Consider the following 16,969-nt stretch of genomic DNA (forward strand, 5'->3'; position numbering starts at 1 on the left):
TTAGTATTTTTCTCGATCTCGAATTAATATTAATTAAAGGTGCGTCAAGGTCGGACATGCGCACTGCATCGCTTTGATTGCACACTCAGTGACGTGCGTGAAGAGAGGACTGGGTACCTACGAGTCTAGTAAGAGAACGACGACGATAGCGCATGCAATGAGCAGCAGCGAAGTGGACGAGAGTTGTAAAGTTTTGCAAGGAAATTGTGGCCCAAGCGGCAGATGGACGATTGCGTTGTTTCTATCGTTAGTTGTGGGCAATTTTGTGTTTAGCGGTTTTCTGTTGTGGAAGCTCAGTGTTCAGGAGAAAAGATTTGAGAAAAGCGTAGAGAAGTTGCAGTTGGACTTGCAGGAACTTCAAGTAGAAAAAGAGGAAATGAAGCAGGTTTATGAGACGTTGTCTGAGTATGGAGGAGAAAGAGGGAAGAGGTCGGAACAATCTCCCAGTCAGTCGTCACAAGTTACAATCAACATTGCACACGTATTTGGGTCATTCATCAAACAGATGTGCAAACCACAATCAGCAATTTGTATACCAGGTCAACCAGGAAGAGACGGATTGCCAGGTTTGCCAGGTAGAGACGGTTTGCGAGGAAAAGATGGTTCAACTGGATTGCCAGGTTTGCCAGGAAGGGACGGTCCAATTGGATTGCCAGGTTTGTCAGGAAAAGATGGTCTACCAGGTAGAGATGGTTCAATTGGATTGCCAGGAGCAGCTGGAAAAAAAGGCGAGGCGGGAAGGAATGGTGAACCTGGCAGTAAAGGATCAGCAGGTAAACAGGGTCCACGTGGAATAGCAGGTAGGAAAGGAGACATGGGAGTGAGTGGAGAGAAAGGAGAGAAAGGAGGAAGAGGAGAGAGAGGAGTCGGTGGACTGCAAGGAAGTTTGGGTCCTCGAGGAGAAAAAGGAGAAGAAGGAGACAAAGGTGAACGAGGATATCCTGGTTTTAAAGGAGGGAAGGGTGGAAAGGGGGAGATTGGGTTACAAGGAGGAAAAGGAATGAAAGGAAACAAAGGAATGAAAGGGGATGAGCAGGATTTACATCAATTGTTTGGTCTACCCAGTCAATGTTTATCATGGAATCATCGTGTTTTAAATGAAACTTGGAGACAAACATCTGAGCATTATTCTAAGACAACTCTTCACTGTGATTATACAAGTCATCCAACCAATCAACATGGTTTCACACCAGGCTGGCATTCATTCAGTCCTACAATAGGTGGAGCTATGCCAGAGAAGTGCACATCTGCTCGCTACTGTGGAACTCATGGATCAGGATGGTTAAAAGGATCTCACCCAAATCTAATTGGTCAAAAAATTTCAAGAACAGTTTGCTTTAGTTGGAACGGTAATTGTTGTTTGGTGCAGACTAGTGTTGAAGTGATCAACTGTGGACAGTATTACATATACAACTTACCTAACACTCCAGTTTGCCATTACGCTTACTGTGCTCGAGGACAGTGAAGAACAAGTTTCCTTTATCAAAACCATCACATGTACTTATCTTTACATTTTTGTGTGTATCTATTCTTCTCTGACTAGACAAGTGTCTGCTAAGAATGATTGTTGTAACAGCTGCTTGTTGTGTAGGATTGCTGCATACAGTATGATGTGCTGCTAGATGGAAATTTTGTTCTAAACATACACAGTTTGTGAGCAGAAATGTGGTTTGCTGTCTACAGTTAAGAACAATATTTACCGGTGTAGCAATAGATAAATTGTTATATGTTAGATCACGTGTAGTTACATTTAATTAATTTAAGGATTAACTGTTATACATAGTAACCAACAAAATATTTATAATAAAATAAATTTGATCAATTAATTAATTATATATTTATTGTAATTTAAATAATCAATAATGTTAATTAGTTTTTATTAATTGCATACTTACCTTTAGGAGATTCTGTTTTCTAATTTACACTTATCCTCAAATTTCTATTTACATGCTCACAACATAATAAATAATCAAAATGTTACTAGATATCCGGGAATTGTATTTATCTGGGTATTTTACTAATTTTATAACCCGTACTGCCAACGTAGCTCGTTGATGTTCTATTCGTTGTGACCGTCTTCCTCTGCCTTTCGTCAATGGAATCATTATATCAAAAAGCGAACAAGTAAACAACAAAACTAATTTCGTATTTCGTTTTATTCTTGCGACCTCAGATTTTTGTTTGTGTTTGCAGATTGTTGATGGAAGTTCAGAGTCACATATCATCTCTAGGGCACTCGTATTTGCCTCAACTTGAGCAGGAAATTGAGGGTAAATTAGAGGAGTTGTTCTCTGATATTCAGAGGTTGGAGCAGATGGTCGCTAAAGAACCACCTTCCAGGAAGCAGAGCGCCAAACTGTGAGATTTGTGGAATGAGAGGAGGGATGGTAGATGGGTAGATAGACAGACAGACAGACGGACGGACGGACAGACAGACAAACAGATAGACGGACAGACATAGAGATGGTTTATTGGATACTAGCATCACAACCCGGCGTTGCCCGGGTAACATTAGACAGGTGCAGCTAGGGTTGCGTATTTTTACCTAGCCTACTTATTAAAAACAACACATATTAGCCCCTACGAAATACGTAAGATGCCCAAGCAAATTAATTATTATGTTATTGCCCTTATGTCTTTGATGTCTCTAGACATATGAATTAAGAGGTGCTTCAGCCTTTCTTACGTTATTGTGTACGCAGAAATGTCTTTTAACCATAACTGTTACCGTTTGAGGCATGAAAGCAATCCTGCTGTTGCTGATGTAGCATGTGCGGGCATTATCAGAATAAAAGGCTGTCGATATCCACGTTGGTCATGTGCCTCCACAGCTCTTGATGCCGCAGTTGCTATTCTGTCTGTATAGCCTGTTGATATAATCCACGTTGGTCATGTGTCTCTCCATTCATGACTCACTTGCGTCGGCTAGTACAGAATACACTCGATACCGCCGGTAGAGCGAAACCCAGGTATGAAACATATTCTCGTGGCATGTGGATGGAGATTGTAAATTCGAAGTTGCACCGTGGTCACGTCCTCGCGAGATTTCACTTGGGGGTCGTCTCCTAGAGAAGGGACTGTCTAAATAGTCTAAATACTGAAGTGTCCGTTTGCATTGTGGTGTGGAACGCAGTCTTCATGCATGGTTTCGTGGAGATCAGCCTGGCAGTTTTGCCGTGATTGATGTTACAGACAGACAGACAGACAGACAGATCAGACTTTTATAGATATAGAGAAGAGAAGATAAAGAAGATTATGTAAAGTGACATTGTCAATTGTAGAAAGCAAAGCTTGCTTTAAAAATAGCTGTTAGCCAGTTCATAGAAGACTAAAGCCCTGTCCACAGTGGCAACTGGATCTCGATAAACCCAATCCACGTCAAGAGGTGGTTTCGATTGCGATTGGTTGAATCCAATTAGAAATAGTGGGCGTTACGTCTACATAAGCTACGTGTGTAGTTGGAACATCTAACCCTCTTTACTTGTGTTTGTTCTTGCTCACTTTATGTCGCTCTATCAACGCTTTCACAAGCAAAGACCCCACACCTACACATCGGTCATCAGTCACATGACACTGAAAATGAGACGGAAGTAGCATTTTCAAAGTGCAGTGTGGATGCTCGCTATCCTGATTGGATCGTGATCAGCAGGATTGCAATTCGATTGCAATCCATTCTGGTCTAAAAGTGTGGACAGGGCTTTAGAGTCATAACAAGATTGGACATATACAGACAGACAGACGGATGCATGAAGCATATCATCATCATGCATATGTACAGACAGATGGACCAACAAGCTACAGACTGACAAACTAGTTTACAAACTAATAATACGTAATATGTTTGTATACCATGTATGTATACTTTGTCTAAAACATTTAAATGGGTTGCACAATTGGGTTGATTATTTGTGGTTAAATGAATTTGTTTCTTGTACAGACGAGTTGAACAATTGTCATATGATTGTCACTATCTACATAGTACTCTTAGGACATTCCAACAGAAACAGCGGCTCAAGGTATGAAGATGTACACAATAAAGAGTAATTGAAATGTCGTGTTGGATGCAGCGTGATGTTGTGATAGGAAAAGGAAGAGCACAATAGGAATGAATTGTTGTCAAGGAGATTTACAGCAAATGTATGGATGTACACACACACACACACACACACACACACACACACACACACACACACACACACACACACACACACACACACACACACACACACACACACACACACACTTGACTTGACTTGACTACAGCTGCCAGTGTCTGGCCACGCCGCCCATATACGGACAGAGCTGAAACACGAGGTAGTTACTATCTGCACTTATGTCTCTGTATGTCTTTGAACCACCGGAAACGTCATCCACATGTTGCAAGACAGGGGAAGTTGACTGCTGTCTTTTTCTGAACAGCGTTTGCCATGATGACAGTTATGCCTTTGGAATCCTGGCTTGGATTTGAAGCACCGTCCACATTGACTACAATGGCAGCAACAGCATGTCCTATCAGGCTCTGGTATCCGACTTGAGGTACAATCAGTGGAGGCAAGTGATGATGACCGGATTGATAATAGAGTCAATGATGATGACATAGTCAAAGAAGAAGAAGAAGACACATTTAAACATTTATGTATTGCCAGTCCACCCCTACTTTCCAGCCATCGATGACACTTGGCTCGTTGCACTGCACCTGGTTGTTCACACAGAGGCAGTTGGCGTTCCACAATCCACTTGTGCCGTTTCTCACCTGAATGACTGCGAAAGGAGCGGCAACACACAGCACATGGAAAGGATTGTTCAGTAGAGGTACGTGTAAGTTCACAGCCTGACATGAAGCTCACCATTCTGGATGTTGCTGTGCCAGTTGATACCAATTCTCTAGTTTTAACAACTTTACGTCAGCCTGGATCCTGTCTTTCCATCTGGGGCAGACCCCTGAGCTGGTCTAGAATGTGACAGCCACCCAAATAATAGTTTCTTTGGTAATCTGATTGCAGGCATTCGAGCAACATGTCCTAACCACTGAAGGTGGCGGTGATGAAGGACGTCAGACATCAGATTTACATGCCCCATCTTCGTCGAAGATCAGCATTGGTAGTATGTTGAAGCTCCTAGTCCCATCGAGTCACACACACACACACACACACACACACACACACACACACACACACACACACACACACACACACACACACACACACACTTGATTTTTATGGTTTTCTTGTGACTTGTAGATCTGTGAGATTTGATTTCTTGCCAGTCACATGATATGTGGATTAGGTGCCAATAAAATCTCATCTTGCAAGAGACACCAATAGCTAAGTCTGACTCTCGATCATGTGTGACAGACAGCTGTTGGAATGTTAATTCTTAATGAATTGGGCTGATATTTAAAGCAACTGTATTGACAGACAGACAGACAGACAAGTTAGTTTTAACGCAGGGCCTGCGGGCTTGTTTGTTTATTTACAGTTTAGTGTGATTGTACTAGTTTTAATGTATGAAATATATGTATTAAGACAGACAATCAAACAGACAGACTGACGGACAGACGGACGGATAGACAGGCAGACAGACAACTGACAGACAGACATACATACATGTTTACAGACAGACATCGAGCAATTGTGATTATGGCAAGGAACTGGACATCCAAGGATACCATCTAATCACTTGTAAGACTGGCGGTGGTCCAGTGCACACTCACAACTCAACTTGTCGCACAAACTAGAGCCACAATACCGGTATGTCAACAGTGACAAGAGGTCAGACATCCTCGTTTATGACCCAGATTCAGGTGCAGACATTGAATTAGATGTGTTGTTGGCTCATCCATGGTGTTTGGACTCAGTGAAGGCAGCCTCCAGAGAAGAAGTAGCAGCAATGAAACGGGAGAAGAAAGAGGCAAAGTTTAATTCTGAGCTGCTGCCAGAAGGTCCTGCCCATTGGTCCTTCCTCTTGCTTCAAACATTTTGGCCGTTGGGGTGAACAAGCTGGCAAAGAGTGCAAGAGATGATGAAGGAAAACAAAATGAGACCGACTTCAAGAACAAGTGGTGATCAATCATTTCAGTGACACTACAACATTGCAATGCAAAAGTTGTCTTTGACAAACTCATTAGCATAGCGAGATTAGAACATCGAAATGTATTGTACTCAGTGTAGTTTGTATGCTTTAGGACAGTAATGGTCTTGTTGTGTTAGTGTTAGGTTGCTCATGATGTAAACGTTTGATAATGGAAAATATATGTATTGAGACAGAAAGATGGACATACATATACATACATACATACATACAAACATACATACATACATACATGATCATGATGATGGTTGTCCACTGATTCAGTGATGACAACAGAGCAGAACCTGCGCATAGAATGGTTTATAGTGAGTAAGACTTTCATAATATCAGACCCACTCTCTCGTCCTAGATTACCAAGTACATACTGGGGCAGGAGCTGCAACAAGCATGCAAGCAACGAGGATGCAGTGGTTTGCCAGAGAATGACTGATGGGCCTTCATTCCTGCCATAAAGTACACCACAGTACTATACTGCTGTAACCCCACGACCAAAGAGCACGACAACAAGCCTGTTGTCTTTGTCATCGCGTCACAACAGAGCATAATCCAAGACCATAGATCGTGATACATGGATCAGCATCGAGGCGTATGACCTCAAGTTAGCGCAGGCATATTTGATGGCGGCCTGTACTCGTCATGTCACAGTACTGTCAACGAGCTTTGTGGGTTTTCTTTGGGAACAGTAGCGCCACCTACTGTCCCGACACACACTGGTGGTAGGCCGCTGCAGGTCCGTGTAGATATACATACATACGGACAGACAGACAGACAGATGGTTTATGTTCATGTATCATGTAAAAGTGACATCATCAAGTGCTAAAAGCGAAGCTTGCTTTAAGATAGCTATTAGCCAGTTCTTAGAAAACTAAGAGTTGGAACAAGATTGGACATACACAGACAGCCAGCCAGACAGACAGACAGACAGACGGACATACATATTTATAGACAGATGGATGGATGAACAGACAAGCTGTTTTATATTTTTCCAATCTGCAAGAACAACAGTATGGTGCAAACCTACTGCAACCACCAGACACTAATTATAAAAATTAAAAATATTTATAGATGGTATATAAGTACACAACTAACAGTGTGTAAACAAAAGACAGAAAGAAAGAAAAAAGGAAGTCATCGTTACAGTTAGTAAACTTGACTCAAACAGTGGAATGTTTGTTGCACCAGATTGTGAAAAACATTTGAGAGATTGTCTTGCAGATCTAATGTAAGAGGATCTTAATTAACTTGGATACAATTTTTCTATACAGTCCAAACTAAGGCTGTTCAACAGACCACAAAAGCCAATCTATATTGTATAGAATATAGAGATGTTTGCACACCATCCACGTAGTGATCATCAGGCATATGTTCAGACAGACGGACAAACAAACTTACAGACAGACAAACGACCTCGACAGCCTGACTGACGAGTTTTTCATAAAAACTTGGATTGTGGAAGTCTTTCCGTTTCTGTACGCTCTCGTTCAGTTGTATGTTTCTCTGTCTTTGCTTTTTCAATAAATTAGTTATCTTGGATTGTAACTCGGGTTTGCATTGTCTGGAAGGAGCCGGTGGTAGGTTGACGCGAGGTGGACGGTGGAATTTTGTCAGGTGGTTGGTGGTTGGTGCCCCTGGGGGAGGGGAGAGTCGCTACTGAACGGGGATGTACCTTTGATGTCATCTTGAAGTGGATAGAGAATGTGACTTGTGGGATGGTCGTTGGACTACAGAAAAACATGTTGGTGTCACACAATGTGAAATGCAGAGTTTGAGAAAGTTTGACTTGTATGTCTCGTTGTCTGTCTGTGGCATTGATTTGTCAGTTTCCTGTCTGTCTGTCTGTCTGTCCTGCCCATCATTTGTAGTTTTCAAGTGTATTATCTAGTCTGGCTATCACAAATAAATAAATTTAATTTTAAAACTTAATATAAATTAAATTAATATAAAATAGGCAACTAGACTAACAACTAATATATTAATTTACTAATTTATTTTATTAATAATATTGCAATTAAATATTTAATTAAATTTGCATATTTACTTTGAAATCAACTCACCACTTTTCCCGCCATTTCACCTTCACTCTCACTGTCTGAGTCATCGCCCTCCTGCACGTAAGAGACCAATGACACAACGGGAGCCACCTGTATCCGGGTCCTTACGAGCACATTCCTCAGCAATGACGTTGACATGCTCGAACTGCGTTGGAACTGCATGAGACAACCGGACGAGAGAATCGGACTCGTGTTGGCCGATGCAACTTCAGAATTTTCCGGTTTGCTGTCGTCACTGATTTTTGTCTTCGAGTTCGCGTCCTCCTCGTCTGAGTCGCCGTGATAGGTCACAAGCTGGATGAGACATCTGGATAGATGAAGAGTCATTTACAAACTACATTCAGTTCGGCACAATCCAAACTCACACACTCACAAACAGACAAAACACACGGAGACAGACTCACACTCAGACCGACAGACTCACTCAAATCGACAGACACAGACAGACACACAGACATACAAACACACAGACAAAAAACACAGACAGACATACTCACACTCAAATGGATAGACAGACAAACAGAATCATACACCGATGGACAGACACACTAACAGACACACACAGACAGACAGACTCACACACAGACCAACACACTAACATGGACAGACACTGACAAACACACAGATGGACAGAAACACACTCAAATGGACATACAAATAGACAGACACACAGACAGACAAACACACAGAGACAGATTCACACTCAGATGGACACACATGTAAACAGACACACAGAAAGACAAAGTCACACTCAGATGGACAGACACATACACAGACACACAAACAAACACCTCCGAAAACATCACAGCTTTGCTCTGATGTGCTACGCGAGTTGTAACAAACTCACTGACCAAAACGAGTGACCAACAAAAAAGAAACAGTCAAACAGACCAACAGTAAACTACACAGTAAGTACTTTGACTCCTGAGAGCACACCGGTGGTTGAAACACTAAAATCCAAGTATGCAATCATCTCTGGTGTTGGTGCACGATAAAACTTGTCAAGCTTCCTCTTCTGTGGATCGTCCGTCTCAAGAATAGATGGGAGAGACTTCACATCGAGTGTGCTGGTAGCCTCTTCTGTCCTTAACAGTTTGGTGATACGTTGAATTGTTAGAATGGCAACTGACTTGCTGACTTCAACGATCATTTTGACTGTTGGTAATGTCATTGCGATGTTCAATGGAGATAGAGGTCGCACGGGAACGGGAACGAGACCGACAAGAAGGCAGCCATAGAAAGCAACAACAAACTCAACACCTAGACAAGAGGAAAGACATTGAAATATCTACACTCATATATGCACACACACACACGCACGCACGCACACACACACACACACACACACACACACACCAACAGACAGACAGATAGACAGAGAGACAAACAGACAGACCAACAGACACACACACACGTGCGTGCGTACACACAATGACACAGGTACACAGACACAAACACACGTACACACACACACACACACACACACACACACACACACACACACACACACACACACACACACACACACATTTCATTCAGTACCATAAAGAGTACGTGATCTGGAGTCGATTGTGCCCTCCAAAGAAGCACCTCAGACAAAAACTGATATCTTCCTGCACCATCTCTGTCGTCAGCCATCGGTTCCATTGGCCTCCCTTCAGCCAATGCAGGCTTCACACCCGTCACAATGTCCCCAATCATATGAGCAGCACCACTAACATCTAATAACACAAAACACATCATAACAACTGACATACACCAACTGTTGCCTCTATTCATCCATCTGTCTGCCTGTCTGTCCGTCTGTCCTTCTGTCTGATTGCCTGTCCATTCGTCAGTCTGTCTGTCCGTTTGTCAGTCCATCTGTCCTACAATGAATCGGAACAGTTTACAGAAGTTGCTGTGTAGTACGAGAAGTCATAGTAGCTACAAGACCATGTGCAAACCAAGTTGGGGATACTGGAGTCGCACCAACTCATGCTACCCGACATAGCGACAAGAACACAGAATAGAGTACAAAAACATGCACACAAACTTGCATACGGGACATGTTTAAGTTGTACCCCGGATATTTTGAGTACGTCATGTGTACAGTTTTCTTGAACTTCTACAAGTTTCTTTTCTAGCAGGCTACATCGTCCTAATTATTTTTTATCTATAGTAAAATGTTTGCATTTTTCTTCAACCTTCAACTAATATTACTGGTGCGTCACGATCGGACATGCGCACTGCATCGCTTTGTTTCTTTGTTTGCACACTCAGTAACGTGCGCGCGAAGAGAGGACTGGGTACCTACGAGTCTAGTAAGAGAACGACGACGATAGCGCATGCAATGAGCAGCAGCGAAGTGGACGAGAGTTGTAAAGTTTTGCAAGGAAATTGTGGCCCAAGCGGCAGATGGACGATTGCGTTGTTTCTATCGTTAGTTGTGGGCAATTTTGTGTTTAGCGGTTTTCTGTTGTGGAAGCTCAGTGTTCAGGAGAAAAGATTTGAGAAAAGCGTAGAGAAGTTGCAGTTGGACTTGCAGGAACTTCAAGTAGAAAAAGAGGAAATGAAGCAGGTTTATGAGACGTTGTCTGAGTATGGAGGAGAAAGAGGGAAGAGGTCGGAAGAATCTCCCAGTCAGTCGTCACAAGTTACAATCAACATTGCACACGTATTTGGGTCATTCATCAAACAGATGTGCAAACCAGAATCAGCAATTTGTATACCAGGTCAACCAGGAAGAGACGGATTGCCAGGTTTGCCAGGTAGAGATGGATTGCCGGGAAGGGACGGTCCAATTGGATTGCCAGGTTTGTCAGGAAAAGATGGTCCACCAGGTAGAGACGGTCGTACAGGATTGCCAGGACCAGCTGGAAGGAACGGCGAAGCAGGAAGGAATGGTGAACCTGGCAGTAAGGGATCAGCAGGTGAACAGGGTCCACATGGAATAGCAGGTAGGAAAGGAGACGTGGGAGTGAGTGGAGAGAAAGGAGAGAGGGGAGTCGGTGGACTGCAAGGAATTTTGGGTCCTCGAGGAGAAAAAGGAGAAGAAGGAGACAAAGGTGAACAAGGATATCTTGGTTCTAAAGGAGAGAAGGGCGGAAAGGGGGAGATTGGGTTACAAGGAGAAAAAGGAATGAAAGGAAACAAAGGGGATGAACAGGATTTACATCAATTGTCTAATCTACCCAGTCAATGTTTACCATGGAATCATCGTCTTTTAAATGAAACTTGGAGACAAACATCTGAGCATTATTCTAAGACAACTCTTCACTGTGATAAGACAGGTGATTCAAACAATCAACATGGTTTCACACCAGGCTGGCATTCATTCAGTCCTACAATAGGTGGAGCTATGCCAGAGAATTGCACATCTCCAAACTACTGTGGAACTTATGCATCAGGATGGTTAAATGGATCTCACCCAAATGTAATTGGTCAAAAAATTTCAAGAACAGTTTGCTTTAGTTACAGCGGTATTTGTTGTTGGAGTCAGACTAGTGTTGAAGTGATCAACTGTGGACAGTATTACATATACAACTTACCTAACACTTCAGGTTGCAAACTAGCTTACTGTGCTCGAGGACAGTGAAGAACAAGTTTCCTTTATCAAAACCATCACATGTACTTATCTTTACATTTTTGTGTGTATCTATGCTTCTCTGACTAGACAAGTGTCTGTTAAGAATGATTGTTGTAACAGCTGCTTGTTGTGTAGGATTGCTGCATACAGTATGATGTGCTGCTAGATGGAAATTTTGTTATAAACATACACAGTTTGTGAGCAGAAATGTGGTTTGCTGTCTACAGTTAACAACAATATTTACCGGTGTAGCAATAGATAAATTGTTATATGTTAGATCACGTGTAGTTACATTTAATTAATTTAAGGATTAACTGTTATACATAGTAACCAACAAAATATTTATAATAAAATAAATTTGATTAATTAATTAATTATATATTTATTGTAATTTAAATAATTAATAATACCATTTATTTATTTATTGTATACTTTTAATTGTTTTGTTTTCTAACTTATAACTTATCCTCAAATTTTTATTTACATGTTCAAAATGCTACATAAAATCCGGGAATTGCAATTATCCGGGCACGGGAATTGCAATTATCCGGGCAATGTACTAATTTTACGAACGTGGCTCGTTGATATTCTAGCCTTTGTGAGCGTCTTCCTCTGCCTTTCGTCAATGGAATCATTATATCAAAAAGCGAACAAGTAAACAACAAAACTAATTTCGTATTTCGTTTTATTCTTGCGACCTCAGATTTTTGTTTGTGTTTGCAGATTGTTGATGGAAGTTCAGAGTCACATATCATCTCTAGGGCACTCGTATTCGCCTCAACTTGAGCAGGAAATTGAGGGTAAATTAGAGGAGTTGTTCTCTGATATTCAGAGGTTGGAGCAGATGGTCGCTAAAGAACCACCTTCCAGGAAGCAGAGCGCCAAACTGTGAGATTTGTGGAATAAGAGGAGGGATGGTAGATGGGTAGATAGACAGATGGACAGACAGACGGACGGACAGACAGACGGACAGACAGACGGACGGACAGACAGACAAGCAAACAGACAGACGGATAGACAAGCAAATGGACGTACATACATACATACATACAGACAGACAGACAGTACTTAGCTGTAGAGTCTATTTGTAGTTCTACTTGTTATGTATTTGTGTAATCTTTTGCTGTAGTTGTGACACTGTTACTTTAGTTTCACATGTATTAGCTTTATATATATGACAGACAGACAAATGGTTTAGTGGATATATATTATGCAGGCCCGAAGACGTGGGGGTTTGGGGGTTCCGACGAACCGCCTGCTCAGCTGTGAAGGTCCGCTTTTGATCCAGTGTATATACAGACTTGGACAAGATTATAGGGACACCCTGCTGTGGGTATGTAGTAACACAATAATTAGGTCACAATTTACCAACTATCAATATTGTTAAGAACTTAATAGTTACTGCGTTGATTGTTAGGTTTCTTGAGAATACTGTAGACACTAAATTGTTTTCTTTACGTTTCGCATTGAAGAAAACGAGACCTAAAAGTGTATAACGTCATGACTGCATAAGCGTCGTAAGTTAGACTCTCTCTGATTTTGTTTAGTGGCTTTTAAAAAACTGGTTTTAATAACGCGAAGGAAAATTGAAGCCCTTCACCAGTTCCTCGGTACCGAGTATTCCCGCCTCTCGCCCTCCTGATTGCGTCCAAACGTCGTGGAACACTTTCTGCCAAGTTCCGGACACGCGCGGCTGGAATCTGCTGCCACGCCTCTTGTAGAGCATTCCAGAGCTCCGCTGCAGTTCTCGGTTTGCGACGGTTGGCAGCAGTTTTGAGTTCATGCCACAAGTTCTCGATTGGATTCGCATCAGGCGATTTTGGCGGCCAGTCCAACAGTGTGACATCATGCTGGCGTAGCCATTGTCTTGTTGACCGAGACGTGTGGATTGGCGCGTTGTCTTGCTGGAAGACAAAGTCGTCTCCTATCAGTGCCGCTGCGTCTGTAAGCATGTGCTCCTCCAGTACCTGTTGGTACACCGTGCTGTCCAAACGACCTTCCAGTTTTACCAGAGACCCCACACCATGCCAACACATCGATCCCCACACCATCACACTAGCCGCGTGCTGGACCGTACGATCACAACATTCAGGGAGAAATTCCTCACCTTTGCGATGCCAAACGTACAGAGCACCATTGTTTCCTATGCTGACTATTGACTCATCTGTAAAAAGAACAGATTTCCAGTCATCCAAAGTCCATTGTGTGTGAGTGGTTGCCATCCCAGTCGCAAACGCTGATGGTTTTCTGTTAGCAGTGGGTTTTTTCTAGGCCTCCGAGCGTTGACTCCTGTCTCACTGAGACGACGACGGACTGTTCTACTTGACACCTGCTTGCCGGTTTCATCAGCCAGCTGATACGAGAGCAGTCATGATGGTGCTCTGCGGTTCTACAGTGCCATTCTCCAGTCGATGATCTTCCCGGATTGTCGTTGCCTTCCCACGTCCAGGTCGTTTTTCATAATCGCTGCTGCCATGGGAAAGCCGTTGCAGGCACTGATGAATCGAATTCCTGGAGCGGCGGACAAAAGCTGCGATCTGACGCACAGAATGGCCAACTGAGTGAAGGGCTTCAATTTTCCCTCGCGTTTTTGGACACGACTGTTTGCCTCGAGGCATCGCTGCAACTCGTGAAATATCGCACGGAACAAGACTCTGCAACTGCGTGCAGCTGAACGTTCAGGCTAACTTATCGCCTAAGTTTGGCCTTCTTAAGGGCAGCGGTTTTAGTGCAGCTGCTATTTTGGCGGTAGCAGTTTGAGATTTTGCTACGTAAAACGTGTACCGGAAGTGGCATGTCAATGCTCTTTTGTTGCTATAACTTTTTTAGTTTTTGTCTTAGCAGGATTTTTTGTAATTAATTAGTGTCGCATGATTTTTGAATAGGTTGAAGTTTGTTTATTGATTAAAATGGCAAAACAATTCAAATTGTGATGACATGCGCGAAATCAATGCGCAAAAACAGATGATTCGCCTTTTTTTCATAATGTTGATAAGAGGACCCACAAAATTGCTTTCACTCTCTACTACAGAGCATTCTTAGATTGTATACCAAGAATGAGCATCCAAGAGCGATGAACGTGTACAAAGACAAGAAAAGTAGGAATGGCCGTCTTCCTTCTTCAAAGCAAACTAGATGCGCAGTAGGTAGTAAGTACAGCTGCAGTCTTGAACTCAAGCTATGTTACATACTAACAATGGCGCAATCCATGAAAAGAAATTCGAAAAACATTTGGTTTTGCTAGAGAAAAATTCAGTGCCAAAGTTAGACTAGACACAAAAATGCCAGGTGTCCCTATAATTTTGTCCAAGTCTGTATATATGTATAGTACGCATAACGCACCTCTAAATTTTGTATGCGCACTTATGTCAAATTCTCTCTATTGTTTTCATGCAATCCCTACATTTCTCATCATTTCTATATAATATGTTTTAATTATAGTGTCTATATATCTAAAGAAAAGTGCTTCATGGAGGCAGCTGTATGATTGTTTGTTCCGTATGGTATATACAAGTGGTCGCAAACCGCTATCTGCTCCTTTTCACTCCTAAAGCACGCGACCTTTTCTACTTTGAAGAGCAACTAGTGCCCTTGTGTGGCGGTGACTGGTTTCTTGTACTTTGCTTTGTGCTGGCGTTTGTCTGTAGGTTGTAACGTCACAAAATGTTTGTTCCTCATGAGCTTGCAAACCGCTGTAATTTTTCGCTCCACCTTTATATTAGCACGCAGCCTTTCTCACTTTGAAATAGCAACTGCATGGTGTCGTTCGCAGGTCCCCGCATCTATGCGTTGTTGTTCGTCTCTAGTTCGTAAAAGTTGACATTACAGAAGGAAAGAGACGACAAAGCTGCTGGATGGCGTGAAGCACAGAACATAAGCCCGTCGACGGATCACAAAAGCTCCTTCTAGATCGGGACTGTCAAAGCAGCTGCAAGCGAATACTTGGTCACTTATACAGGGCTACATATTATCCGGTATTTTGTGTTTTCTCCACCCAATAAGCGAATTGTATGATGCCCCAATTATATATACGTGGGAATTTGTGTTAATTAACATAAGTTGCCCGGACGAAGAATGGGCTAATCAGCTAGTAAATATATATATTTCGAAAGGCTAAAAAGTAACATGTATGTGATGTCATTGGTCCATTTTGGTGTATTACACACCGGCCACTTCTGAAGCCAGGCTACAGGTCTGTTATGTAAAGTGACATTGTCAAGCGTAGAAAGCAAAGCTTGCTTTAATTAAAATAGTTATTAGCCAGTTCTTAGAAGACTAAAGCCCTGTCCACACTGGCAACTGGATCGCGATCCAATCTCGATAAATCCAGTCTACATTAAGAGGTGGTTTTGATCTCGATTGGTTGAATCCAATTAGAAATGGTTGGCGTTACCTCAATGTATGCTACGCGTGTAGTCGGAACATCTAACCCTCTTCACTTACGTCTATTAACACTTTCCACAAGCAAAGAACCCACACGTACGTATAGGTCATCAGTCACATGATACCGAAAATGAGGCAGAAGTAGCGTTTTCAAAGTGCAGTGTGGACGCTTGCTATCCCGATTGGATTGTGATCAGTAAGATCCATTTTGGTGTAGTGTGGACAGGACTTTAGAGTCATAGCAAGATTGGACACACACAGACAGACAGACGGATACATGAAGCATATCATCATGTATATGTACAGACAGATGGACAAACAAGCTTACAGACTGACAAACAACTTTACAAACTAATAATAGTACTCTATGCCATGTATGTATACTTTGTCCAAAACTTTAAAAAATTTGTTGCACAATTTGATTGATTATTAGTGGCTAATTGAATTTGTTTTTTGTACAGACGAGTTGAACAATTGTCATATGATTATCAGCATCTACATAGTACTCTTAGGACGTTCCAACAGAAACAGCGGCTCAAGGTATGGAGATGTACACAATAAGGAGTAATTGAAATGTCGTGTTGGATGCATCGTGATGTTGTGATAGGAAAAGGAAGAGCACGATAGGAATGAATTGTTGTCAAGGAGATTTACAGCAAAATGTATGGATGTACACACACACACACACACACACATGACTTGACTACAGCTGCCAGTGTCTGGCCACGTCGCCCCCATATATGGGGAGCTGAAAGACGAGGTAGTTACTATCTGCGCTTATGTCTCTGTATGTCCTTGAGTCACCGCAAACGTCTTCCACATGTGCAAGACAGGGGAAGTTGACTGCTGTCTTTTCTGAACAGCGTTTGCCACGATG

The 16,969-nt window shown here is 42.2% G+C and overlaps 4 protein-coding genes and 1 long non-coding RNA gene across 6 annotated transcripts; 4 read left to right on the top strand and 1 right to left on the bottom strand.

Annotated features, from left to right (window-relative positions):
• The first annotated feature begins 77 nt into the window (after positions 1-77).
• On the top strand, positions 78-1,717 carry LOC134194140 (collagen alpha-1(XXI) chain-like). Its single transcript, XM_062663047.1, has one exon. It carries the CDS (start codon positions 158-160, stop codon positions 1,463-1,465), a length of 1,308 nt encoding a protein of 435 aa, XP_062519031.1. The 5' UTR covers positions 78-157; the 3' UTR covers positions 1,466-1,717.
• A 240-nt stretch (positions 1,718-1,957) lies between these two features.
• Positions 1,958-6,293, top strand: LOC134194143 (Golgi SNAP receptor complex member 2-like). The gene is made up of 5 exons (XM_062663050.1): positions 1,958-2,124; positions 2,194-2,358; positions 3,938-4,016; positions 4,084-4,137; positions 5,241-6,293. Exons 1-5 carry the CDS (start codon positions 2,096-2,098, stop codon positions 5,253-5,255), a joined length of 342 nt encoding a protein of 113 aa, XP_062519034.1. The 5' UTR covers positions 1,958-2,095; the 3' UTR covers positions 5,256-6,293.
• Positions 6,294-7,305: 1,012 nt separating this feature from the next.
• Positions 7,306-10,246, bottom strand: LOC134194144 (uncharacterized). 2 transcript variants are annotated; one of them, XR_009972149.1, is made up of 4 exons: positions 9,696-10,246; positions 9,058-9,401; positions 8,145-8,448; positions 7,306-7,811 (listed from the first exon to the last, which is right to left on the bottom strand). It is a non-coding gene; the product is annotated as an uncharacterized LOC134194144 (long non-coding RNA). The 2 variants fall into 2 exon arrangements; XR_009972148.1 differs by having other exon boundaries at positions 9,684-10,245.
• Positions 10,247-10,404: 158 nt separating this feature from the next.
• LOC134194141 (putative cuticle collagen 79) lies at positions 10,405-11,951 on the top strand. The gene has a single exon (XM_062663048.1). The coding sequence runs from the start codon at positions 10,474-10,476 to the stop codon at positions 11,716-11,718; it is 1,245 nt and encodes a 414-aa protein (XP_062519032.1). The 5' UTR covers positions 10,405-10,473; the 3' UTR covers positions 11,719-11,951.
• A 313-nt stretch (positions 11,952-12,264) lies between these two features.
• LOC134193958 (Golgi SNAP receptor complex member 2-like) lies at positions 12,265-16,829 on the top strand. Its single transcript, XM_062662831.1, has 4 exons — positions 12,265-12,363; positions 12,433-12,597; positions 16,554-16,632; positions 16,700-16,829. Exons 1-4 carry the CDS (start codon positions 12,335-12,337, stop codon positions 16,793-16,795), a joined length of 369 nt encoding a protein of 122 aa, XP_062518815.1. The 5' UTR covers positions 12,265-12,334; the 3' UTR covers positions 16,796-16,829.
• The last annotated feature ends 140 nt before the right edge of the window (positions 16,830-16,969 follow it).

Source organism: Corticium candelabrum, chromosome 18 (assembly GCF_963422355.1).
Source record: "Corticium candelabrum chromosome 18, ooCorCand1.1, whole genome shotgun sequence".
In the NCBI taxonomy this organism is placed as follows: domain Eukaryota; kingdom Metazoa; phylum Porifera; class Homoscleromorpha; order Homosclerophorida; family Plakinidae; genus Corticium; species Corticium candelabrum.